This window comes from Eptesicus fuscus, chromosome 7, assembly GCF_027574615.1.
Source record: "Eptesicus fuscus isolate TK198812 chromosome 7, DD_ASM_mEF_20220401, whole genome shotgun sequence".
In the NCBI taxonomy this organism is placed as follows: domain Eukaryota; kingdom Metazoa; phylum Chordata; class Mammalia; order Chiroptera; family Vespertilionidae; genus Eptesicus; species Eptesicus fuscus.
In genome coordinates this window covers 53,779,142-53,804,295 of record NC_072479.1, presented here as the reverse complement: position 1 = coordinate 53,804,295, position 25,154 = coordinate 53,779,142, and the positions used below count along the sequence as shown (strand labels likewise).

The 25,154-nt window shown below is 53.2% G+C and overlaps 2 protein-coding genes and 1 long non-coding RNA gene across 6 annotated transcripts; 2 read left to right on the top strand and 1 right to left on the bottom strand.

Moving 5' to 3' along the window:
- Positions 1 to 174: 174 nt before the first annotated feature.
- ZC3H10 (zinc finger CCCH-type containing 10) lies at positions 175 to 5,512 on the top strand. Of its 4 annotated transcripts, none has more exons than XM_054718975.1 (3): positions 175 to 424; positions 1,179 to 1,242; positions 2,692 to 5,512. In XM_054718975.1, the coding sequence occupies exon 3, from the start codon at positions 2,747 to 2,749 to the stop codon at positions 4,052 to 4,054; it is 1,308 nt and encodes a 435-aa protein (XP_054574950.1). In that variant the 5' UTR covers positions 175 to 424; positions 1,179 to 1,242; positions 2,692 to 2,746; the 3' UTR covers positions 4,055 to 5,512. The 4 variants fall into 4 exon arrangements, with proteins under 4 accessions (XP_054574950.1, XP_054574951.1, XP_054574949.1 ...); XM_054718976.1 differs by lacking the exon at positions 175 to 424 and adding an exon at positions 798 to 846; XM_054718974.1 differs by lacking the exon at positions 175 to 424 and having other exon boundaries at positions 859 to 1,242.
- A 2,075-nt stretch (positions 5,513 to 7,587) lies between these two features.
- LOC129149784 (uncharacterized) lies at positions 7,588 to 9,477 on the bottom strand. The gene is made up of 3 exons (XR_008556592.1): positions 9,359 to 9,477; positions 8,642 to 8,763; positions 7,588 to 7,773 (listed from the first exon to the last, which is right to left on the bottom strand). It is a non-coding gene; the product is annotated as an uncharacterized LOC129149784 (long non-coding RNA).
- Positions 9,396 to 24,004, top strand: ESYT1 (extended synaptotagmin 1). The gene is made up of 31 exons (XM_008148621.3): positions 9,396 to 10,067; positions 11,556 to 11,597; positions 11,779 to 11,913; positions 12,039 to 12,112; positions 12,231 to 12,303; positions 12,464 to 12,553; positions 12,711 to 12,766; positions 13,177 to 13,300; positions 13,388 to 13,564; positions 13,685 to 13,767; positions 14,524 to 14,572; positions 14,703 to 14,789; positions 14,890 to 14,982; positions 15,207 to 15,278; positions 15,535 to 15,621; positions 17,364 to 17,513; positions 17,846 to 17,992; positions 18,117 to 18,293; positions 18,448 to 18,530; positions 18,643 to 18,691; positions 18,801 to 18,890; positions 19,006 to 19,101; positions 19,415 to 19,486; positions 19,580 to 19,666; positions 21,693 to 21,833; positions 21,950 to 22,110; positions 22,216 to 22,314; positions 22,397 to 22,528; positions 22,607 to 22,712; positions 22,923 to 22,972; positions 23,167 to 24,004. Exons 1-31 carry the CDS (start codon positions 9,678 to 9,680, stop codon positions 23,204 to 23,206), a joined length of 3,312 nt encoding a protein of 1,103 aa, XP_008146843.2. The 5' UTR covers positions 9,396 to 9,677; the 3' UTR covers positions 23,207 to 24,004.
- The last annotated feature ends 1,150 nt before the right edge of the window (positions 24,005 to 25,154 follow it).

Here is a 25,154-nt window from a genome sequence, read left to right as displayed (position 1 = left end):
GGATTCTGTCAGTACAGCGGGCCCTGTTACTACCCGATGCAGTAGATTGTCGGGCTACAAGCTGCCCCCGGGGTGTGGGTCCTGCCCCTACCCGACGTCTGGTCCCGGGCCTTCCGAGTAGTGGAAGCCTGGGGACAGGTATCGCGATAGTTCTTGGGCAAATGGTTCCGTCTCCAGGCCTACGTTACGTTACGGGTTTTTAAACGTTTTTGCTGTCCTGTTACCATGGTGACACGCAAAGCTTGCTGGGAACTTCCTGCGGCTAGTCGCGCTAGTACTGTACACACCATAGAGTATAGTTCCGGGTCTGGTGGCTAGAGCGCCTATTTCTTCCGCAGGAAGCGGAAGGGCCGCTGGGTGGGCGGCTCTTTGTCGAAGCTAGAGGACCGGCAGGCGGCAGCAGCAACTACGGCGGCGGTGGCAGGTGAGGGAGGCGGGAGACAGGTGGAGGCCGCGCCCGGAGGGGAGGAGTCGTCGCCGGCCCAGCGGCCGGGCTCGGCCGGCTACGCAAGGCCCCCCAGGACCGAGCTGGCTCTTCTCATGCCCCAGCGCCGAGTCCCTTTTCTAACTGACCTCGCTTTGCGAGCAAACGCTAGCTCCATGACGTCACAGCCGTGCCCATCCCCTCAGCTTGATGTCACCCGCAGTCCCGCTCCCCGCTCCACTTCGTGTTCACTTAATGTCCTGTTCACCGGGCCCACGGCTGAGCTCTGGTGGCACTGCACGGAACCTGCCAAGCTAGAAGATTTGCTGCGGGAAACGCCTAGGACTTTTCGCAAACTCGGGTGTTGCGGAGCGTCATAATCACTGCCCCCAAGTCTAGTCTGCCATCCATCCCACTGCACTGTCAGTCTCGGCCCTTGCACAGCTCCACATGCGGAGTTCCTAACCGGACTCTGACCCCCATATCCTCCATTTGAGGCAGGGCTCCCCTCACCCTTTGTTCACCCAGGGCTGGTTATCCAACCCATCCTTCTAGGCTCTCCAACTTAGTTCTATCTTTTGCTTTTCTTACTTGCAACTTCTCCCTTTGGTGAAGTTCAGTTGAAACTCTGAGGAAATCTTGATGTGCCCAGAGTTCTTGCCGTTTTGTCAGACTTATTTCTTGTAACTGTCAGCCCATAGTCCTCCATTCTTACCCTTTCTCCCACCGAAGTATCTGTTTTGTTCCTGTTCAGAACCCAGCAGTGATGTGGCGGTGGAGACCCACAGGAGCCCCGGACTTCACCTGAGCTACCTCAGGTATCGAATAATCCTGGGAGAGTGGGTGGGGAGGAATACCATATCTCATCATCTGTATCTGGTGGGTCTTGCACCGTGGGTCAGGCTTGGAAAGATGGCATTTAATTTTCACCAGGTCACTTCCCTTTTAGTAAAAGTTCGTATTTCCTCTTTTACCACTTGATAGTTTCTGTTCTTCGGTAGTTATCCTGGGACTACCTCCCTTTGGAGGAAAAGGACCTTTCTTCTTTTACAGATTCTCTTGTAACGTTGGCCGCTGGTGGGTTCATTTTAGGGAGATCTGAAGGCAAAGTCAAGGCAACCAAGTGGTGGTTGTGGGAGATCAAAGCCAGAGAAATTGTTTCCCCTTACATACTCCAGGCCAGGGGAAACAATATGACGTTTTCCTATTTGAACAGCAGGGGGAGCCGGAACACTGCCTAGGAAAGGTTTACCAGGTCAGACACATGGTAGCCAGGACTCCCAGTCTTGTGGGGGGTGGGGTGAGGGGCGGGCTAGAACCAGGGCAGTGGACTGACATTCCAGAGCTCTCTTGGGAAAGATGAGACTTAAGAAGCTTTTATAGCGTCTATAAATAAAGAGGATCTTTATGGGGTGAGGAATGGTGTGGTTTGATGTCAGTGGTATCTTCCCATGGAGGGTTAGGAGGGGATAGAATGGGAAAGTAAGGTCACTTGTTCCTGTGAAATTAACTCCTTCTTCCTGCTTTTGTTCTTCGGTAGTCTATAGGTTTTGTCCTTTGGTAGTCTATAAGTGGAGAGTCTAGCTGTAGAACTCTTCCCCTGAAATGGAGAGGAGGGAGCTGACCACACTGGGGTCGATAGTGGTATTGAGCTGGGAGGGAATACTAAAAAATGGCAGGTTTATGGACTGCCTTCAGGGTAGTGACACAAGTCTCTTCACTCAAGCTTTCCTGGGATCTAGAGATATGATACTTCACAGAGCTGTTACCTGAAATCCCATGAAGAGGGGGTTAAGGGAAGTTTTGTCATCAGCATTCCATATCCACAGCCCTAGTGGCTCACCAGCCCATCTTGGCCACGATTCCCAGTACCCTCCTAGCCTATTCAGACACTGACAGTTTTAATTTCATTTCCACAACTTTAATAAGGTCAATTCAAAAGGGGAAATAAAATCCAGTACTATTCTATCCCTGCCCCCCCTTGGCCTGCATTCATTAGTGAGATGAGATGGCTTCACCCCCAGCTCCCTCCCTTCTCCATTAGCCAGGCAAGTGTGAATCATTCTGTCCCAGACCAGGTGCACAAGAGCCTGGGCGGGACTTCTGACAAGCCAGCCAGTCGGGGCAGAATTCTCACCCCTAAGGTTCTCCATCTCCAAAGCCATTGCCCCTCTGGCCTGCCTCTTGCTGGACTGCCTACCCTAAAGTCGGGAAGAGTGTGGCCTCTCTGGAGGACTCTTGTTTGACACAGTTCTTCTCTTTCCTAGTGGTCACCAAGGGTGGCAAGAAAAAGAAGAAAGCCCTCAGTTGGGGGGGACCAGGATGCCTGACCGGGACAGCTATGCCAACGGCACTGGGAGCAGCGGTGGAGGCCCTGGAAGTGGTAGCAGCGAGGAGGCCAGTGGAACAGGGCCAGGCAGTGGAGGGGCCAGCTCAGATGCCATCTGTAGAGACTTCCTGAGGAATGTGTGCAAACGAGGCAAGCGTTGCCGATATCGCCATCCAGACATGAGTGAGGTGTCCAACTTGGGGGTGAGCAAAAATGAGTTCATCTTCTGCCATGACTTCCAGAACAAGGAGTGTAGTCGCCCAAACTGCCGATTCATCCATGGCTCCAAAGAGGATGAGGATGGCTATAAGAAGACAGGAGAGCTTCCCCCTCGGCTGAGGCAGAAAGTCGCAGCAGGCCTGGGCCTTTCTCCAGCTGACCTACCGAATGGCAAGGAGGAGGTCCCTATCTGCCGGGATTTTCTCAAAGGTGACTGCCAGAGAGGAGCCAAGTGCAAGTTCCGTCATCTACAACGGGATTTTGAATTTGATACTAGGGGTGGAGGAGGCACTGGTGGTGGGGGCTCAACAGGCCCAGTCCCCCCAGGACGACGTCATGATCTCTATGATATCTTTGACCTCCCTGACAGGGGCTTTGAAGACCATGAGCCAGGTCCCAAACGCCGGCGAGGTGGATGCTGTCCCCCAGATGGCCCCCATTTTGAATCTTATGACTATAGCCTGGCTCCACCCCGAGGAGTGGAGTGCAGGCTGCTAGAGGAGGAGAATGCCATGCTCAGGAAGCGGGTAGAGGAGCTAAAGAAGCAGGTCAGCAACCTTCTGGCTACCAATGAGGTACTCCTGGAACAAAATGCCCAGTTCCGCAATCAGGCCAAGGTCATGACCCTGAGCTCTACTGCACCAGCAACTGAGCAGACTCTGGCTCCCACTGTGGGTACTGTTGCCACTTTTAACCATGGCATTGCCCAGACTCACACTACTCTCAGCAGCCAGGCTCTACAGCCTCGGCCTGTGTCTCAGCAAGAACTGGTAGCCCCCGCCGGAGCTCCAGCTGCTCCCCCAACTAATGCTGCACCTCCTGCTGCTCCACCACCCCCACCCCCACACTTGAACCCAGAGATCACGCCACTGTCAGCTGCTCTGGCTCAAACAATTGCCCAGGGAATGGCACCCCCACCTGTCTCCATGGCTCCTGTGGCTGTATCGGTGGCTCCTGTGGCCCCTGTGGCTGTATCGATGGCCCAACCCTTGGCAGGAATCACAATGAGCCACACCACCACTCCCATGGTGACTTACCCCATTGCTTCCCAGAGCATGCGTATCACAGCCATGCCACACTGATGGGGCTACTTACTGGACACTCCCCTGCTAGAGCCTCCCAGGGCTGGGATCCAGGGAGTCCTTTACCCACCCACTCACCTAGCCCTCCCAGGCCCCGTCTTAAGGCTTATTCAAGAACTAGGACAAGAGACTACGAGGAGTTTACTTCTGAGAAGGGGTTGGGCTGGTGGGTTTTCTCTCACCTCCTTTATATGAGGGTCCTCTTGTCCATCTTTAAGTCTCACAGAGGGGCTTGCGTAGGAGTGCAGACTGAAGCCAGCAGAGAGGAAGGACTGGCTGAGGGGTTGAGTGTCCCCTGATGGGAAGATGGGGACATGCCTGGTCTCGTCCTCTCTCCTGCACAGCACAGGTTCCAGCACTGGCTTTGGAAGAAAACAGTACCCAGAGGGAAAGCCAGGAGAGATTGGGAAGTGGGTGGCCAGAAGAGGAGGCCTAATGGGAGCCTTCAGACAACTTGGGACGTAGTTGAGTTGGACAATAACTGCTCCTGGGCCGGTATCAAGGCGGGGACCATAGTAATCCAGCCCAAAGGCTAGGGGAGCATTCATTACCTTGGCTTGGCCTGGAAATTCATAGGGCAGGGCCCACCACTTTCCAAAGAAATAAAAAAAAAAAATTGTTTTTAACAAATGAAGGCAGTGAAAACTTGCTTAGATTTCCTGTGTGGAATGCGGGAGCAGTAAATAGATGTCATGCCAAAATGGGATAAAGACCCCCCACCCTCAGAGCTGGGATAAAGTTGGGTGGAGACCAGTGAAGAAGGGTAGGGACCCAGAAGACCAGATAAGGCTTTGGGGGAAGGCACTTTGTGAGGTAAAAGCATTGGAGCCACCTAGTCCAGTTTAAAAATAGTCCCATCTGTTCTGGTTTCTATCTGCATGAACTATTCCCAGGTTGCCTTAGTAACCAGGGCTCCTAGGGTCATTTAGGGGGGCAGGTCCTAAGAAGGGTGGATGTGCTGGAAAATGGGAATGGAATATGTATTGACAGATCCCTTATGCAAACAGAGCAAGGAGGGTGGTGATTGCTGTCTTGAGTTATTGATGGCAGTTAATGTCCCTCTTATCCCTTCCTTAGTTACCAATGCCTTAAACCTTTAAGGCTTGGGAGGTGCTGGGAAAAGGAGAGTTCTGGGGATAAGTCTCAATTCATTCCTTCCCTCTGCTTCCACATAGGACCACATTGGTTTTAAATCTAATTAAAAGTCAAGGCTGAGGGCCCCAATAGCCAAACCTCAGTTCCTCCTCGGCTCATAGCTGACACGGGGAAACAACTCAGGTGTCTAATCTAATGGGATTGTGGATTTGGGGGTAGAGACAGTGATCTTGGGTTGTTCTCCCCCATCTTATCTCCTGCTACCTCTTGCTCTCTTGTCTGCTTGATCATTCAGGATATACCTGGGGTTGGAGTTGGTGGGCTAGGTCAAGGGCAAGACCAGTAAAAAAAAAAAAAAAAGAATCTAAAGACTAAAAATGGGCAAATACTAAAATATTGTTTGTGGATTTTAGAAACTACGCATTGATAAGTTAAATGTTGATTTTCTGGTACAAGTTTGGATTATTAAAAGAGATGGTTTATGAATATTTAAAGACAAGTGTGATCATAGATACCAACATGAATTCATCCCAGCCAAATGCTGACCCATTTACTTTCTTCTTGCCAAGTATCTCTAAAGAGGTAGATTTGGGAAACTATACATTGTGTGTCCTTTATTAACATCCTCCAGCTAAAGACCACCAGGAATACACCTGCAGTTGAACAAGTTGGGTTTAATGCTCATAGGAATGATGGAGAGAGCATACTGTGGGGAACTGTGGTGTTAGAAAGTGAAAGGGTATTAGGAGTTGTAGGACTTGCATTTTGGTTAACTGATTTGGGGGAAGGTTTAAGGAAGTGGGATTTCATTCTGGATTGAGTGATCTCTGAAAAGCAGGGATAGATAATTCTATGATTTCTTTATTTTATCCCGATAAAGAGCAGACTAGAGTGAAGCAAAGTTGTAATTGATAATGAAACAGTAGTCACTCAGCTGGATGAGAGGGATGTTTGCCATCTTGTGGTTTGCACACTGACCTTGATTTGTACTTAAACAAAATTGTGATAGTCACTGAATGCCCTTGTCCTATGTTTGTGTTTTGTGAGATTGTGTCCAATAGTAGAGCACCATTTCCTACCTATGAGCCCAGGTCAGCCCCTAACAGCTCTGAAGCCTAGCTGTCAGGCCAGTTCCTAAATGTCAGGAGCTGCGGAGCTGCTTTCCTCTTTCTCACCTCCGAAATCATTACAAATAAAAGAATAATTATGGTTCCATTAATAGTAGAGTTTGGTGGATCCAAACTGAACATGTATAAATATTGATTAGTGCATTCATGTTAGAGAAATCTAGTGATATACCCAAGAGGTATGTTTTATTGAAAACTTGTATAAAAATATGGAAGGCTCTGTTATCAACAGTAACACAAGGACATATTAAGTAATATTGAAAGTGTTTAGTCAAACTTGGATTGACTAAATCCAACGGGTCAATTTATATCAATTTGGATTGACCCTCCATCTAAAAAATTGGTTGTGCCCTGGCCGTTGTGGCTTAGTTGGTTGACGCATCATCCTGTGCACTGAAAGGTGGCAGGTTCCATTCCTGGTCAGTGCACCAAAACAAACAAAAAACAACAAAAAAATTGCTTGAGCCTGTCTGAGGAATAAATTCAGAGACTCTAGTAGCAATAATGAGAACAACGCAGGACTTCCAATTGGCTAAAACATATTTGTCCTTATAATGTGTCAGCTCATAAACGGTGAGAGCCTGCTATGTTCTAGGCGCCTTTCTGGGAGCTCCATAGGATAACAGAACCATAGGCATGCGTTGTAAATAGAGCATTCTCCCGTGTCTGTGAGTGAATCAGCTCCTAAGGTTCTGTGCATTCTTCTCAATGTGATTGTAAAGAGGCCACTGGCAAACCAGTGGAGGAGCTGAAAGAAATTGATAAGAAAAGACTGAGGGGAGACCCAATAGATAACTTGGAATATCTGAAGGGCTGCCCAATGGAGGAGAAGGTCCTGTTTGCTGCATAGCAAATAAACGGAGTTCTAGAAGTCCTAGCTAATACTTATTGAGTACTTAAAATTTAAGGCAAGGCACTTCACTTGCAATATCTTATTGGCACAACACGATGGGTATTATTCTCATACCCATTTGGCAGAGGAGAAAGCAGGTTTAAAGAGGGTTAATCGGCTCAGGGTTCCACAACTAGTGAGGTGTGGAGCCAAGTTCTAAAGTAGAGCGATCCAACAATGGGACCACTACTTTGCTATAACTTGCTAGGAATAATACAGAGGAAATTTCCTCCAATTCTGTTGCCCTGCCTGCCCCTTCCATCTCGTGAGCTGGGACCAGATGACCACATTCAATCCTCTGCCTCCTAGGCTAACGTAGTTCACATATAAATGCCGATTGCAAATCCAGGAAGTCTCAGCACTCAGGGCTCACTTAGAGACTCTAAAAGAGTGACCATGATTTTTCCCGTTACCTTTTATTGCTTATCACCACCAGGTGGCACCTGGGCAGCAGAATTGTCAGTGGGCGGGACCCGCCCTGTTGACTAGCTCTGGTGCCCGCATTGCAGCGGCTGATTGTTGGCCCCTGAGCCAGCGGGGAAGAGCCCTTCCTCGGAGGAGTTTTTGTGCTCCATATACCATCTTCAGCAGGAGGGTCTGATCATCTAGATAGGTGAGAAGGGATGTTTGAAAAAGAACCTCCATGGTCACCCTATCTCCCAGCCTAAGGGGCTCCAGTGCTTGGCAAATTTCAGTTTATAGGGAGGTTTCCCTTTAAGGAACTTCATCAATTTTTCTCCTCTAGTTCTGCTTCATCAGTTGGGGAGCAGATCATATCTCCTCAAAACCCCTTGAGCTCCTTTCCTACCTGCTCACTTGTGAGAATATGGAGGACATAGGAGGCAAGTAGAAAACTGTTCCTTAGGTAGTTCTGCAAGCTGAATGAAATAGTCTAGATACTGTAAGCCCCAGAGAAGTAGAGAAAGGGACATGAGACATTTTTAAGATTGGGCAGGAATAGGTTTTAGCAGCTTTGATGAAACACAGCCTGATGAAATCTATGCCCTGCAGAGCCAGATAAAATGTATCCGCTGAGATCTAATCTTTCCTCAAAGATCAACCCTAGTTCCTCTGTTGCACTAAACAGAATAATACAACAAGCTCCACAAATACTGCATTAAACAGTAACCATTTTATGACCAACCCTTCCCTCTAGGGCTTCCAGTTAGTCCATTTTTTTAAAAGAGAAATATGTTTTTATTGATTTTAGAGAAAGAGGAAGGGAGAGGGAGAGAGAAACATGGATCAGTTGCCTTCTGTACATCCCCCCACCCCAGCCTGGGTATGTACCCTATATGTGCCCTGAGAATCAAACCCCACCACCTTTTGGTGCATGGGATGACGATCAACTGAGCCACACCAGCCAGGGCCAGTTAGTCTAGTGTCTGTCCCCAGACAACACCCTCTAAATCCGATTAGTAGTGGTCATCAGCAATGTACCTTGCATTTCCCCCTTCCTAAACCTATACTTACAATGTAGAACTGCATTAGTTCTACACATGACCGTGTCCCAAATCTTCTAACTCCGGCAAATGAGAAATGGAGTCGTCACATTACTCTTCGTTTCTTATTTTCATGTTGCCAGTCGTCAGGGTCTGGAAATGTAATCATTTCTGCTGCAGCTGAGCCTCCCTCCCCCTTTTTGGAGCCAATTTGGTTTTAATCAGCCATCTATGCTAGAACGGACTAAATAACTCTTGGAGATTTCTGAAAAGAAAGGAAGGCTCACTTCCCTATTTACCCTGCTTTCTTTCCCCCTCTTCCCCGAAGACAGGATAACCTCAGCTCTGTAATTCCCGGATTCCCCCGTGTTCTCTAGCGTCTGCCGTTTCACTGCACAGACAAGGTGGAGGACTAAGGACAGGGCGGGCAGGGCAGGGCAGGGCACGCTTTCATTCCAAACAGGGTCGTTTCCTCTCCTGTTTGCAGGACAGCCAGGACATCCTGCAGGAAAGTGCTCCGGATGTGAACACAGGGAAAGCTGACAGACGAGCATGTAGGAATCGCAGACCAGATCCTGCCAAACCGAATGGGGTGGAAGGGCATCCTGACTCCCCACTAGCCCTCAACCCGCGTTCTCTCCGAAAACCGAGTAACTGGCGGTGCGGCTCTGCGTGACGCCGCGCCGCGGGCGGCCCAACCCCGCGTGGGGGGCGCCTGGTCCCGCCCCTCCGGTTTAAATGCACACACCGCCGCCTCTCCGGCCCGTCCAGCGCCGCTCCTGAGCCTCTGTCTTCCTTTCCCGCCGCCTCGGACCTCCCCTTCGGCACTCCGGTCCAATCCCGGAGGTCCTGCCGCCCCGAGCCCGCTCCCTTCCCGGCGGAAGAGGGCGGGGTTCCGAGATGTCGGCTCCACCTCGGTCTCTGCGGCGCGGACTCGCCCCAACCATCCGAAGGGAAGGGCGTGGCTTTGAGGTCCCTCGCTATTTAGGGACTTACGGTTCGCCGTGGGGGAGCCAGTGTGAAGATCGGGGAGCCTCCGGTCCGGAGGTCCTCCCAGAGGCGGCACCATGGAGCGCGCCCCGGGAGGCGGCCCCGGCCCCGGCCCCCAGGACCAGCCCCCCGCTCCCCCCGACCCCCCGGGCCAGCCCCCGGCCGCGCCCACCAAGCCGGACCCGAGTCCGGGAGACCAGCCTGCCGGCCCGGGCGCGGCGGGGGAGGCCCTGGCGGTGCTGGCCTCGTTCGGGCGGCGGCTGCTGGTGCTGGTGCCGGTGTACCTGGCGGGGGCCATGGGGCTCAGCGTGGGCTTCGTGCTCTTCGGCCTCGCCCTCTACCTGGGCTGGCGCCGCGTCCGCGACGGGAAGGAACGGAGCCTCCGCGTGGCGCGGCTGCTGCTGGACGACGAGGAGCGGCGCACGGCGGAGACTCTGTACTTGAGCCACCGAGAGCTCCCCGCCTGGGTGAGCGACCCCGGCCGCAGGCGGCGCGGCCCCGTGGGCCCTCGCTGTGGGCTCTGCACCCGCGTCTCAGGCGGCGCCCCACCGGGGACGGGGCGCCCCGCGCAGACTTGCCCCTCGCGCGCAGGCCGCCCGCCTTTCTCTGGGGACCGGCTGCCCACTCCCCGCCCTCCCCTCGCACGCCCAGCTCCCGATCCTCCCCCAGAACCGGGACCTCTTCCTCTGGCGCAGCCCGGCTCCCGCTCCGGGACGGCCCCGCCCTCCTGCCTCTGGTGCCACTCACGCCTTTGCTGCTCCCGGGCATCCCCATTCCCACGGCCGCCCCGAGGGTTTCCTTCGCGCTCCTGTCCTCGGGGCTCCCCCACCCCCACCCCCATTCCTTTTCCCGCGGTCATCCCCGGAGACCCGCTGGGACCCAGCCCCGGGCGCCCTGCCCTGAGGACTGAGAGGAGGGAGCCCCCTGCACCTGGCCGCACCCTCCGGCCGTCGCCACCTTCGCCCTCAGGCAGCCAGGCCGCAGCGCCGGGGATGCTGGCTGCAGGGCGGGGGCACGGGAGGCGGGGAGTGCGACCGCTGCGGTGCCCGCAGCCCTCACTCCGCCGCCGGGCCAGCCCCACCCTTTTCCGGACTGTGGGCTGCGTTTGTTTCAGGCCCAGATCCTTATCTCTGTGCCCTTCTTCGTGGGGAGCCTGGTGCCTTCTCTGGCCTTGCAGAGAAGAGCGCGTTACCCAGCCCCTCCTGACCCCCCCTGCCTGCTCCCAGCAGAGGTGCCAGCCTAGAGGGACCAGGCAGGAGAGAGGAATCAAAGTTGACACCAGACGGGCACAGCCCTGCTTCCCAGGCCCAGGGCTGGAGAGGCGAGAGGGGAAGAAATGTCCCTGGGGACGCGTAGCCCAGGCAGCCACTGTCCTTTGTTCCTCCTTCTCTTCCACTTGGAAAGGAATCCTTCCTAAGCAACTCCCGCAGCTCCTCCCCAACAGGAGCACAGGTGCCCTTTCCCATCAGCGTCACACTGATCCAAAGTAAAGAAAAAATAATCATAAAGGCCAGGGCCTACGTCTGGTAGCTCATCTGGTCCTCCCCGCCTCCCTGACTCAAGGAACCGCTTCCCTTTTCACATTCCTGGCACAGACGTCCCGTCAGCGAGGAGGGCAGGCTGCACCAAGGAACCAGCCTTCTCCAGTCCCAGGATTTCTTCCTCACACTCTGATTTGGCAGGACCTCCCCCTCCAGAAAGAATGTGGCTTCTCACTCCTCCTCTGCCCAGCAGCTGTCATTTCACATCCTGAGCCGGCCACAAAGCCGCTAAGTGTGGCCTATCTCCCCCCGCCCCGCCCCCCCCCCCCCCAGCTCCTCTCGGCAAAGAGACCTCAGTGCCCCCAACCCTGTGGAGGAGGCCGGCACACTTACCTCTCCTCTCTCAGCGGCCCAACCCCAGCATCTTAGTAGGAAGCCACAGGCTGTGCTCAGTGCTCTGTCTGCCCCCTCCAGGTCAGCTTCCCAGACGTGGAAAAGGCGGAATGGCTAAATAAGGTGAGGGCTGTCTTCGTTTTTATTCCTCCCAAGTGGCGAGTGGGGCCCTTCCTCTTGCCGTCCTCTGCCCACTCAGGCCTAGCCCAGCCGGGTCCTCCGTGCTCCCTGCGGGCAGCCTCCTGAAGAGCCTGTCCTTTGAGGGAGGGCTGGGCTCCTCTATGACTGGCTCCCTTTCTCCCAGATTGTGGCCCAGGTCTGGCCCTTCCTGGGACAGTATATGGAGAAGCTTTTGGCTGAAACGGTGGCCCCAGCTGTTCGAGGATCTAACCCCCATCTACAAACATTTACATTTACCCGAGTGGAACTGGGTGAAAAGGTGTGTGTGTACGAAGGAAAGTAATGGGAGGGGGAGAAAGTAACAGGGAACGGGGGATGGTCCAGGGGAGCTGGAGATACTCCTCCCCTGCCCTTCCTTTCTCTCAAGAATTCATCTCTCTCTAGCCACTGCGCATCGTAGGAGTCAAAGTTCATCCTGGTCAGAACAAACAGCAGATCCTGCTGGACTTGAACATCAGGTAACACCACTCACCCCTCTCCCATTTCCCCTTCGACAGGATCCTGGTCACGCAGGCTTTATGCCCCTACCCCCACTTCGCCTAGTGCTAACTTTTTGTTTTCCTCACCAAACCCCAGCTACGTGGGCGACATACAGATTGATGTGGAAGTGAAGAAATACTTCTGCAAAGCGGGAGTCAAGGGCATGCAGGTGGGGCAGATGTCAGGGCCCCCGGGAGGGAGCCTTTGCCCTCAGTCTCCTCGGATGTGGGGATGGATGTGGGGGCGTGGGAGGTGGAAGAACCAAGGCTGGGGAAGGTGGGGAGGGAAGGCCTTTTCTGAGGAAAGGCCTCGGTCTTCTCTTGTCCCAGCTGCATGGTGTCTTGCGGGTGATTCTTGAGCCGCTCATAGGAGACCTTCCTATCGTGGGGGCTGTGTCCATGTTCTTTATCCGACGCCCGGTAAGGAGAGATGCTGAGGAAGGATGGGGAAGCAGAGGATTGGGGGCAGGGCAGGGTGGCCACCTGTGGGGAATGGAGGAGGGAACTGACAAGAAGACTGAATTCTGGCAGCTGCGGGGTGGGTCTGACCACGCCTCCACGCGCTCTTTTCTTCCAGACCCTAGATATCAACTGGACAGGGATGACCAACCTGCTGGATATCCCGGGACTCAGGTATCCAGGACTCACTGAGCACCTGCTGAGTGCTGCGGCCCGGCCTGGGGGGTTACAGAGCAGTAAAAGATGCAGCGGTGCCCTCCAGGAGCCTGCAGCCGAGCTGGGGAGATGAGACAGATGCCCCTGAGAAGGACCGTGCTGTGGTTTTCCTCCTGTGGGGGACAGGCATTTTGGTAGAGAAGGGAGAGCCCTGCAGCCTGTCGACAGGGGCCGAAGGAGGAAGAGCTGGGGTGGCAGTGAAGAAGGGCCAGAGCAGGAGGTGGGACATTAGGTAGGAGAGTAGCAAAAAGAGTTTCAAGAACGGACTTCCTCCGGGCGTCGGCCCCTTGGTTGTGGGAAACATAGTTGGGGTCAGGGCTCTTATAAGCCGAGGCCACCCTCGCCTCCTCTTCTGCTCCCTGACTCAGCTCGCTCTCTGACACCATGATCATGGACTCCATCTCTGCCTTCCTCGTGCTGCCCAACCGATTGTTGGTGCCCCTTGTGCCTGACCTCCACGACGTGGCCCAGCTGCGCTCCCCTCTCCCCAGGGTATGGCCTCTCTCCCCTAAAGAGATGCTTCTCTTAGGAACCCTGTGCCAGGCCCTTAGTTTCTCACTACCTGGTTTCCACCCTCAGGGCATTATTCGGATTCACCTGCTGGCTGCTCGAGGATTAAGCTCCAAGGACAAATACGTGAAGGGCCTGATTGAGGGCAAGTCAGACCCCTATGCAATTGTGCGAGTGGGCACCCAGACGTTCTGCAGTCGTGTCATCGACGAGGAACTCAACCCCCAGTGGGGAGAGACTTACGAGGTGGGAGAGCTGGGGAACGGGGCTGTGTGGAATGGGGAGGCCTCGGAAGGCTGCGGGGCGATACTGACGGGTGATCCTCACAGCTGCAGCCCGTGAGACCCTTGTCCCTCTGCTCTTCAGGTGATAGTACATGAGGTCCCAGGCCAGGAGGTGGAGGTGGAGGTGTTTGACAAGGATCCCGACAAAGATGACTTTCTGGGCAGGTGAGACTCTGCCTATGTGAGGATTCTAAAGCCCCAGTGCTAGCAGGGTCACAAAGGTGATTATAGTCCTTTTGTTTTTAAAAATATATATTCTATTGATTTTTTACAGAGAGGGAGAGGGATAGAGAGCTGGAAACATCGATGAGAGAGAAACATCGATCAGCTGCCTCCTGCACACCCCTTACTGGGGATGTGCCCACAACCAAGGTACATGCCTTTGACCAGAATCGAACCTGGGACCCTTCAGTCCGCAGGCCGACGCTCTATCCACTGAGCCAAACCGGTTAGGGCAGTCCTTTTCTTTTAAAATTTTTTAAAATATTTCAGAGAGGAAGGGAGAGGGAGAGGGAGAGACAGAAACATCAATGATGAGAATTCTTAATCGGCTGCCTCCTGCACGCCCCCCCACTGGGCATTGAGCCCAAAACCTGGGCATTTGCCACTGACTGGAATTGAACCCAGGACCCTCAATCCACAGGCCAACACTCAATCCACTGAGCCAAACCATCTAGGGCTAATTATAATCCTATCCCAGGCCTGGGAATTGTGTATCGTTTTCCTTCCCAACCTCCCATCCCTTACCCCCACCCACACACAGGCACATGCACGTGTGCGCGTGCACCCACACAATCCTTTCCTGAGTATGGGGAGAAGGGAGTCAGATCTGCCAGTTATTTCTGGGTCAGTGAGTGGAGGGCCAGTGCCATGCTACTAATCACGGCCCTCCCCTTTCTCCCTCTCACTGCCCCCTCCCAGAATGAAGCTGGATGTAGGGAAGGTGTTACAGGCCGGAGTACTGGATGATGTAAGTTAAGAAAAGAGGAAGGTGGGGTGGTCTCAATGTAGAGTTGAAACAAAAGTTGCTACATTGGTGGGGAAGAGGCTGGGCGGCTATCTGATCTCAACCATACCTCACTTTCTTCCACTTCCCTCAGTGGTTCCCTCTACAAGGCGGGCAAGGCCAAGTCCACTTAAAGCTAGAATGGCTGTCACTTTTGCCAGATGCAGAAAAACTGGAGCAGGTAACCACCATGGGAAGCAGGGCAATGGCAGGGGAGAAATGGCCGTCTGGCAGCATGGGGACCTGCGGGGACCACGGTCTGACTGCTGCCACCCCTGCAGGTCCTGCAGTGGAATCGCGGCGTCTCCTCCCGACCAGAGCCCCCATCAGCTGCCATCTTGGTTGTCTACCTGGATCGGGCCCAGGATCTCCCTGTGAGTGTGGCTTCTGAGAGCAAGTGAACAGGGAGCCTGGCATGTAGCATTCCCACCCCTTCCCTTGCCCCTGCCTGCTTTGCTCCAGAAGTAGCATCATGTAACTCAGGGTTCCAGGGGGGGGATTAGAGCCGTCTCAGAGAAGAGCTCCTGATGAGAGCCCACCTTCCTTCACTGAAACAAAAACACCCGTGATAGTGACTTCTGAATTCTACCTCCCACAGCTGAAGAAGGGGAACAAAGAACCCAACCCCATGGTACAACTGTCAGTTCAGGATGTGACCCGGGAGAGCAAGGTGAGGCCAGGAGAGCATTGTGGGAAGTGTCATTTGTATGTGAAGCTGGGGGGAGGCCTGTTCTTGGGCTGAAGTTTCCCCTTTGGAAAGCCTAGAATGGTAAGGGCTTTCTTGAGAAACAGGAATGGTACTGTGACATGTACCTTTTAAAAAAATTTATTGGGGTGGTTTATTATGTGACTGTACCCTTAAAAATTTAAAGGGTACAGGCCACATAAAATTTGTGGCCTTTACCCTTAATCCTGTACATCTGCAGGCTGTCTACAACAACAACTGCCCAGTATGGGAGGAGGCCTTCCGGTTCTTCCTGCAGGACCCTCAGAGCCAGGAGCTCGATGTACAGGTGAGACAATCATCTCTTCTGCCTTCTCAGATCTGTACCATTTCTTCTCCATGTTCTCCTTTGATCTCTATTTTTAATCCATCTATCTAGATTCTACCTCCTCTACTCTCTACTGTTCCCCATTATATCTAGAATCATCCTATCTAATAAATAGGGAACATGCTAATTGACTGTCACCCCTCACAAAGATGGTGGCACCCACAGCCAATAAGGAGGGAATATGCTAATTGACTGTCACTCCCTCAAAAGATGGCGGCGCCCACAGCCACAAGATGGCGGCACCCAGTCCCCTCCGCCCAACCGGGGCAGCAGGTGCGCAGCATGGCCAGGCCCATCCCCAGGCGGGTCCAGCTGCTCTGCGCGCCTGCCTCCGGAGTCCCCCAGTCCGTTCAGACCCCCAGCTGCCCAGGGCTGCCTGAGGCTCAGGTAACCAGGGCCAGCCAAGGCTTGCGCTGCTGGCAGTGGCAGCAGCAGAGGTGTGATGGGGGCATTGCCTTCCCCTGATTGCCAGGTCACTTCCCGCTCCTGAGGGGGTGGGCCGGGCTGGAGGACCCCCGCTCCAGTGCATGAATTTTCATGCACCAGGCCTCTAGTTTTTTATAACTGAGAATTGTACACTTAAAATGAGTGATTTTTATGGTATGTAAATTTGTAAATTGTGCTTGAATTAAAAACAAAGAACATTGATTATCTATAAGGTACCTAGTATTATTATTTTTTGTTGTTAATCTTTGCCTGAGGATATTTTTTCCATTGATTTTTAGACAGAGTGGAAGGGAGCGAGGGAGGGGGAGAGACAGAGAGAGTGTGGGGGGCGGGGTAGGCGGGCGAAACATTAATGTGAGAGAGACACATTGACTGGTTGCTTCCCAAACCTGCAACCTGGGCTTGTTCCCTGACCAGGAATCGAACTGGTGACCTTTCAGTGTATGGAACGATGCTCAACCAACTGAGCCACACCAGCCAGGGCACTTAAAAAAATGCGCTAGGTAATTTGGCTCAGTGGATAGTGCGTTGGCCTGTGGGACTGCAGGGTCCCGGGTTTGATTCCAGTCAGGGACCCTGGACTCGATCGGGTTGTGGGCTCGATCCCCAGGGGGGGCGTGCAGAAGGCAGCTGATCTGTGGTTCTCTCTCATCATTGATGTTTCTATCTCTACCTCCCTCTCCCTTCCTCTCTGAAATCAATAAAAATATATATTTAAAAATATATATTTTTTTGACTGGGGATCGACCCACCACCTTGGCATATCAGGATGATGCTCTAAGCAGTTGAGTCACCCGGGTCACTCAGCTGGGCTAGGTACCTAGTATTTGAAAGGTCGTAGGGAAAGCATGAAAGAGTGCCTGCCTTCTTGAAGCCTGCTAGCTAGTTTCATAGATAAGACATACGCATGTGAAGTCCCCCAAGGAGGATTAAGTATTGAATAGTGGGAGTAAAATACCCATAGTATAGGGCTAAGGATGGCCAGAGAAAGGTACAGAGGCTGGAGTAACTGAAGATTCTGTGAAGGAAGTAGGATTTTATGTGGGCCTTGAAGGATAAGTAGGACTTAAATAGGCAGAGAGGAGAATGGGAACAGAAGAGGCATGGAGTGGGCAAGGGACTGTGAAAAGATGGCCCAGAGCAGAGCAGAAGGTCTGTGATTGGCTCGGAGAGAATGAAGGTGCTGCCGTATAATTCCCCGGGGGGCCTCCCTTTCCCCCAGTGTCTCTTCACTGCATCTCCTCCTGCGCCTGCAGGTGAAGGACGACTCCAGAGCAGTGACGTTAGGGGCACTGACCCTGCCTCTGGCTCGCCTGCTGACTGCCTCTGAACTCACCCTGGACCAGTGGTTCCAGCTCAGCGGCTCTGGCCCAAACTCCAGGCTCTACATGAAACTGGTTATGAGGGTATGGAGGCGGAGGAGGTGCTGAGCGTGTGGAAGGCTCTTGTAGACTCCTTGGTACTAAGAGTAAGGGGTGGGGGGGCGTCCTCTAGGATTAAATGAGCTGATATATGTGGAAACACCTAGCAGGCACACCAAGAATGTTTGTAAATCTAACTGGGGGAAGACATGGTGTCTGAATAGGATAGGTGTGGAGGGAACCCCATAGAGACGAGCCCAGAAAGATGGGACCTGGTTTCCCCATTATAGCCCCTGCTCTGCCCCCCAGTCCCCACAGACCTGCCTGCTGGGGGCTAGCTGCACTTCTCTGATTCGACAATAACCCTACCCTCCTAGATCTTGTACTTGGATTCATCAGAAGTACGCTTCCCCGCTGCGCCTGGTGCTTCAGACCTGGACAGTGAGAGCCCCCAGACGGGCAGCAGTGTGGACGCCCCACCTCGACCCCGTCACACAACTCCTGACAGTCACTTTGGGACTGAGGTGAGTCCCTATTTGGAAAGGAATAGGGTCCGTGTGCCCACCCGCTGTGTGCAAAGCCTGTTTGGGGCTGGTTCTGACAGGTTCCTCTCTGACTGCCATCTGGTGCCTCCGTCCCTGTTTGCAGAACGTTCTTCGCATCCATGTATTAGAGGCCCAGGACCTGATTGCCAAAGACCGTTTCCTGGGCGGGTTAGTGAAGGGCAAGTCAGACCCCTACGTCAAACTGAAGCTGGCGGGACGGAGCTTCCGGAGCCGTGTGGTGCGGGAGGATCTCAATCCCCGTTGGAACGAGGTTTTTGAGGTCAGAATTGAGGAGCGAGGACTCCTCCCAGTCCTGCCACATTCTTCCCCCATCGCTGAGAGCGGCCCACAAAGCTCTGGGTTCCGTGGGCTGGATGGAGAGGTTCCAGTCATTCGGGGAAGAATCCCTTGGTCTGCACGATTCTCTCCCACAGGTGATTGTCACGTCAATTCCAGGCCAGGAGCTAGGGGTGGAGGTTTTTGACAAGGACCTGGACAAGGATGATTTTCTGGGCAGGTGAGAGAGGAGCCCAGCAGGGGAGACAGGCTGGGCCTCTGCAGGCCTCGGAAGTCTGGCCTCGGGGAGACCGGGACTGGGCGCTGACCTCGCGGCTGACTTGTTTTTACAGGTGTAAAGTCAGCCTCACCGCAGTCCTCAACAGTGGCTTCCTTGATGAGGTGAGCCTGGAATTAGAATCAGCAATCCCTCCTGATCTTGACCCACGTCTCCTCCTCACAGTCCCTCTGTCCCGACACCCGCCAATTTTAACCCTGCCCACTACCGCAGTGGCTGACCCTGGAGGACGTCCCATCTGGCCGCCTGCACTTGCGTCTGGAGCGTCTGACCCCCCGTCCCGTTGCTGCTGAGTTAGAGGAGGTGAGGAGGCTGCGGGAGGAAGGAAGGGGCCCCGGATGGGCCAAGATGAACACTTCCATCTGACTTTAAGGCATGCGCCCGGCCCAGGATTTAGTCACCACTCCCCAACCCCCAGGTGCTGCAGGTGAACAGTTTGATCCAGACGCAGAAGAGTGGAGAGCTGGCAGCAGCGCTGCTGTCCGTCTATGTGGAGCGGGCTGAGGACCTTCCGGTGAGACCTCCCCACGCCCCGTAGCTCCCTCGCCCTCCTCCCTCCTCCCTCAGGTTTGGGTGCTCCTGGTGTATTTGGAATAACAGTAAATTCTGAATTCCTCTCGTTCCCGGGGTGGCACTGGGGTAGGAAGAATTGTCTGTCCAAGGAGGGTGGTGGCTGTTAAGTGATAATAGGGACATGACTGCTGGCTATGGAGATAACTTGTGAGAGGAGGGGGGAATCTGCCTAACTTGCTCCCAATTTAAGACAATTTTTAATATTTATATTAAATACTAAATATTTAATATTTAACACAATATTCTCTTTCTAGCTCCGAAAAGGTACCAAGCCTCCCAGCCCTTATGCTACTATCACCGTGGGAGATACCTCTCATAAAACTAAGGTATTAGGAAATGCCGCAGGGATGAGAAAGGGGGGATGAGAGGAGTCGAGGAGAGACCACCAACCACTGCTCATTCCCCCTCATCTCCACCAGACTGTTTCCCAGACTTCAGCCCCCATCTGGGACGAGTATGCCTCCTTTCTCATCAGGAAACCGAACACGGAGAGCCTGGAGTTGCAGGTACCGTAAATCCTTTCTACAAAAGTTTGCAGGTTCCCATGACGACCCAGGCACAGCCACAGGGCATTCTGAGACCAGTGTCCTCACCCCTGAGTTATGGCGCCTCTGGGCGCAGGGCATTCAGAGGTAAAAGGTCCAGGTCTTATCTTTATGGAGCTCACACTCTCTTTTGGAAGAAAAATAACCAGAGAATACTTCCAGACTGATAACCGCTGAACTAAAAGGCACTATGGGGGAAAGATGGGTTCTAACTCAGTCTAGGGGGAAAGGGGAGGCAATAAGAAAGGTATCCTCAGATGTCCCCTGGGCTGAAGGATAAACAGGCTCTGGCCAGGAAAACTCTTCAGTCTGAGAAAAGACTGGAGGAGAAAGAAGGCAAATGATAGACTGGGGAGGCAGGCAGGGAGCAAGATCATGGGGGCTGTTGAATATTATGCTAAGAATTTGGATTTTATCCTAAAGGTATAGGGAAACATGTGAAGGAATGAGAGGTGACATATCCAGATTTGTACTTGAGGTGCAGGATAAAGAATGGACAACCCTGGAGACAGGTAGACCAGTTAAGAAATTAGAGTAACTGAAGCAGGAAATGACAGAGGCCGGATGGTATGTGGTGGTGGTTTTGACATGGAGGGGGAAGGAGGAGCAAGGAACAGCCTCCATGCTAACTCGTGGCTTTTTAGCAAGGGTGGCTGGACAGATGAAGGTGCCATTGACAACACTGGGAATGCACAAAGGAGGAGTTTTAAATTTGAGATCTCAGAGCCATCAGGAGGTAGATCTATGGCCTGTCTGATGTTCTTCCCCTTCCTTCTTTGAGCATCATGAGCAAGCAACAGGTGGCAACCGTCAGCATGCGTGTGTAGGACATCTTAAGGCGTCTGTGAAAAGACGACGAAGGATGGACGTGCTGGGCACTGTAGCAGCGACAGGGCAGAGGGGGGAGGGAGCTCTTCACGGGGCCTGCAGTGCGGCCGGGGCAGTGGGACACTCACCAGGAAGGGGTGGGTGAGAGAGACCAAAAGGAGAGTGTTCCAAAAGACAGGAAGTGGCCAGTGTTGCTGAGAGGTAAAATTAGATTATTGAAAATTATTCATTGACTTTGAAAACTAGGAGGTCACTGATTATTGCAGCAACTCCAGTGGGATAAATGGAGTAGAAACTAGATACCAGTGGGTTGAAGGGTGAACAGAATGTGACGAGGTATGGGAGGTAGGGACAGGGAAGGTGAGAGGTCATGTTGGAGAGCTGACTTCCTCCTCTGATGGAGTAATCGGATACCTTCGAAAGTTGATAGAAAAATAATCTAACTATTAACAACACGAGCAGAGGTGAGATTTAAAGGAGCTCAGTTCCTCATCTTACCTAGCAGGGAATCACTGGGTACCAAAGTTGGCAAATCATGAAGTAGAGATATAGGCATATTAATTAGAATTATGTTCGAACAAAGGAAACTGGAAGGTTTTGAATGTTAATATTTGGAGTATGAAAATAGGGATAGGATGGGCAGAAAACCTTTACTTTAAATGTAATTCGAGCCAAAACTGGTTTGGCTCAGTGGATAGAGCGTCGGCCTGCGGACTGAAAGGTCCCGGGTTCGATTCCGGTCAAGGGCATGTACCTTGGTTGCGGGCACATCCCCAGTGGGGGGTGTGCGGGAGGCAGCTGATCGATGTTTCTCTCTCATCGATGTTTCTAACTCTCTATCCCTCTCCCTTCCTCTCTGTAAAAAATCAATACAATATATTTTTTTAAAAAATAAATAAATGTAATTAGATTTTTACTGTTCTTTTCTCCTCCCTGCGCAGGGATCACTGGTATAATTTGTAGAAGCTTGGCAAGTAAAGATAGTCTGACCTACTCTGGTTAAGAAAGGGAGGGAGGTCGTGGGACCGACAGCTGTTACCAGGGCTTCCTTGTCCTTCAGGAAAGGGAGTCTCTCACCAAAGCCCGCGAGTCCAAGCGTTTGGACCGGGAGCCTGGGGTTCGGTCCTTGGTCTTTTGGTCACAGTGCCGTGCTCCACAGGTTCGGGGTGAGGGCACTGGCGCGTTGGGCTCCTTATCCCTGCCCCTCTCGGAGCTCCTTGGGGCTGACCAGCTCTGCGTGGACCGCTGGTTCACACTCAACAACGGTCAAGGGCAGGTGCTGCTGAGAGCACAGCTGGGGGTGAGTGCCGGGCATCGGTGGGCAGGAAGGGGCGGGGGCGGGAACAGAGGGCTGCACCACCACAGCAAGTTAGCGGAGCAGAACTCTGCCAGCTCACCGCTTTCTTGGCCTCCTAGATCCTGGTGTCCCAGCACTCGGGAGTGGAAGCTCACAGCCACAGCCACAGCCACAGCCACAGCTCCTCTTCTGTGAGTGAAGAGCTGGAGCCCTGGGCGGGCCCGCCTCACGCCACCTCCTCAGCCCCGGAGCTCCGGCAGCGCCTGACCCATGGGGACAGGTGAAGGCCTGGGGTGGGAAGATGGGGTGCATCAGGAATATAAAGGATGAGCTACAGGTTCCCTAGGCACTGCCTTCTCCCCGACCTCCCTCCCTCTCTCCACAGTCCCCCGGAGGCTCCAGCCGGGCCTCTGGGCCAGGTGAAGCTGACTGTTTGGTACTACAGTGAAGATCGAAAGCTGATCAGCATTGTCCACAGTTGCCGGTGAGACCCCATCCGTCAGGTCCTCCAGGTTCTCTCCGTCCCCCGCTTGTGTGGCCTTATCACCTTCATCCTCCTGTTGCAGGTCCCTTCGACAGAATGGACGGGACCCCCCTGACCCCTATGTGTCACTGTTGCTACACCCAGACAAGAACCGGGGCACCAAGAGGAAGACCTCACAGAAGAAGAGGACCCTAAATCCTGAATTCAATGAACGGTCAGTCAGTGGGCGTTCGGGTGGAGAGATGGCCGGCTTGAGAAGGACACCTGCCCCTAAGACCCAGTCCCTCCCCAGGTTCGAATGGGAACTGCCCCTGGATGAGGCCCTCCGGCGGAAGCTGGATGTCTCTGTGAAGTCTAACTCTTCCTTCATGTCAAGAGAGCGAGAGCTGCTGGGAAAGGTAAGAGGGTGAGCATGGGCGGGGCAGAGGTGAGAGGGAGAAGCTGCTGGTATCAAGGCTGAAGTCCCTGCTAGGGAGGAAGCACTCCAAGTGACATGATTTGATAGGTCACCCCGTCACCTCTGCACTGGTTTGGGACAGGAAGTGTGATGGGACTTAGTCTTTGGAGCTATCAAAGTTACATCTTGCCTTTACCATCCTCCAACACAGGTGCAGTTGGACCTCGCTGAGACAGACCTTTCCCAGGGTGCGGCCCAGTGGTGAGTACCTGACGGTTGGGGGATGGGCCCAGATATTAAGTAGGAGAAATCCCAAACAGGAAGGGAAAAAAGGTTGCAAACTGAGCTGAGAACCATTGGTCCTCTGAAGTATAAAAGCTCTTAGCTCGTGTCTCATTTCTAAGAAGACACAAGAGTCGACTTTATGCCTGAGTATTCTCTGCTTGCTCCCACAGGTATGACCTCACGGATGACAAGGACAAAGGCAGCTCCTAGGAGCAGGGGGTTAACAGCCTCACTGCTGTCTCTTTGCCTTGCCTCCTGCTGCATCACCGCCTCAATGTGATGAGCCAAAAGCTCGGGCCTGAGGCAGAGCCTGTGCCCCTCAGCCCTCTTTACCTCCAGGCCCTGGCTAGGGCCTTTGCCTGACCAAAGAGGGGAGCCCTTTCTTCCCTGCACGGCCTTTATCCTTCTGGGCTCCCGAGGCAGGGACCTGAGCTGGCCTTTTCCTGCTCTGCCTGCAAAGTCTCCCTCCCGTCCAACTCCTCAGGGCCTCTGTACCTGTGCCTGGCCACTGGCAGCTCTAGCAGTGGCACCAGCTTATGCCAAACACATTTTTAGAAAGACCTTTTATCTTTAATTGAACGGTCTTCTTCCCTATTGTAAACAGGAAGGGAAGCACACGGGTAGGAACGTGGGTAGGCGGACCACTCAAGCTCTGAGCCTCTTGGACCCTTGCATGTAGCGAATGGATAGCAACCCAGTCCCATGTGCATTTCTGACCCCACTTCCCTCAAGCCTGTCCTGAGCATTTTACCTGCTGCGATGACCGGGGCCAGCCAGTCTCCTGATTCCTCTTTGGGAACTGGGAACACCTGGCTTCTACCCACGCCTTCAGGTAGCAGGTAGCACTCTGCGAGCCTCTAGCAGAGAGCCTTGGAGGACTCGGAACAGCAGGGCCAATTTTTTTCTGGATGCCTAGGCTGTTGACTCACTGACTAGAATTGAACCTCGTCATTTTGTACCGGCTCTGCCAATTCACTGTATCTTACATTAAACATTATATTCAATCCAGCCGTGGCTCTTTTCCTTAAGGACAGGGAATCCAGCCTACCTGTTAGATGCTTATTCCAAGTGTCAAAAGCCTTTATTCGCGTCTGCAAATCATGTCCGTTTACTTAATGGTCAGAACCTATTGTGGTTGCAGCCACCAAGAATGTTTCTGTTGAGACTGGTCAAGGGACCTGTGTGTAGTCGCTGCTGCTGAGTTTCTGGTGAGATTCATTCCCCGTCACTGTGATGACGTGTGCTACCCACCCAGCCTGTCGCTGACCATTATCTCATGGGCTTTCCAGGAAAGGGATTCATCCCCAAACCCTTGAACCTGGGCCTCTGCCTCAGCACAGGCTCAGTGTCTCGGTGGTACGTTTACCTGTAACCAAAAGACTTCAGGCCTGTCCGGTGGGCAGCGAGATGGGAGTAATTAGACCCGCTCAGATCTGCTCACCTTGAACTCTGCTCCTTTCGGGATCCTTCCTGGAATGCAAGCTTAGTGGCTGTGCTCCATCTGTTCTGCCAACCACCTGTAGTTAAGTAGCAACACAGTCTAGCCAATAGCCATTTCCCCCTCTTCTGTGGAAGGAGCATGAGATGGAGGAAGAGTTGCTGGAATAGGAACTGGGAGAGTTCCTCTCCGGAAGGATGCTGTTCACTGGGAGGAGAGGAGAGGCTCGGAGGGGGTGGGGGTGCGCAAAGAACTAACCTCCGTCCCACAAGTTGTCCAGCTGCTCCTGACTACAAAAGCTGGACGGGGACACCATGCCGTCTGCTAGCTCAGCCTCCGTTTTCTTTCTCTGACTCCTTTGTGGCCATTACTGGTCCTGGCATTCTGCTCCCTTCTCATCCATGTAAGAGAATCCCAGCACTGGCCTCGTGCAAGATGTCTCAGAAACTCAGGGGAACCCCCAAAACAGGACCGACGAACTTACATTCCTAAGGACTCTTGTCTTATATTCAGTCCTGGGCGTGTGGCCCAAGGCCTTCTGTTCTAGCTGGCTTCAGCTCGTACAGCCCATGATCTTGCAGTGAGTGATTTTAAGAAGCACCCTTGGCCTAGTTCATCACTTCCAGTAATAAACATTTCAGAAAACGAGAGGACATGGCACAAATTTTCGCATTCCGGAAGGGTCCCCACTCTCCCAGCTTTCTCAAGTTCAGGATACAT

Coding starts and splice junctions, on each gene's coding strand:
- ZC3H10 (XM_054718975.1), top strand. CDS start 2,747: ATGCCTGACCGGGACAGCTATGCCAACGGCACTGGGAGCAGCGGTGGA.
- ESYT1 (XM_008148621.3), top strand. CDS start 9,678: ATGGAGCGCGCCCCGGGAGGCGGCCCCGGCCCCGGCCCCCAGGACCAG. Junction 12,113..12,230: donor CTGCTGGACTTGAACATCAG/GTAACACCACTC, acceptor ACCAAACCCCAG/CTACGTGGGCGACATACAGA. Junction 12,767..13,176: donor CTGGATATCCCGGGACTCAG/GTATCCAGGACT, acceptor TCCCTGACTCAG/CTCGCTCTCTGACACCATGA.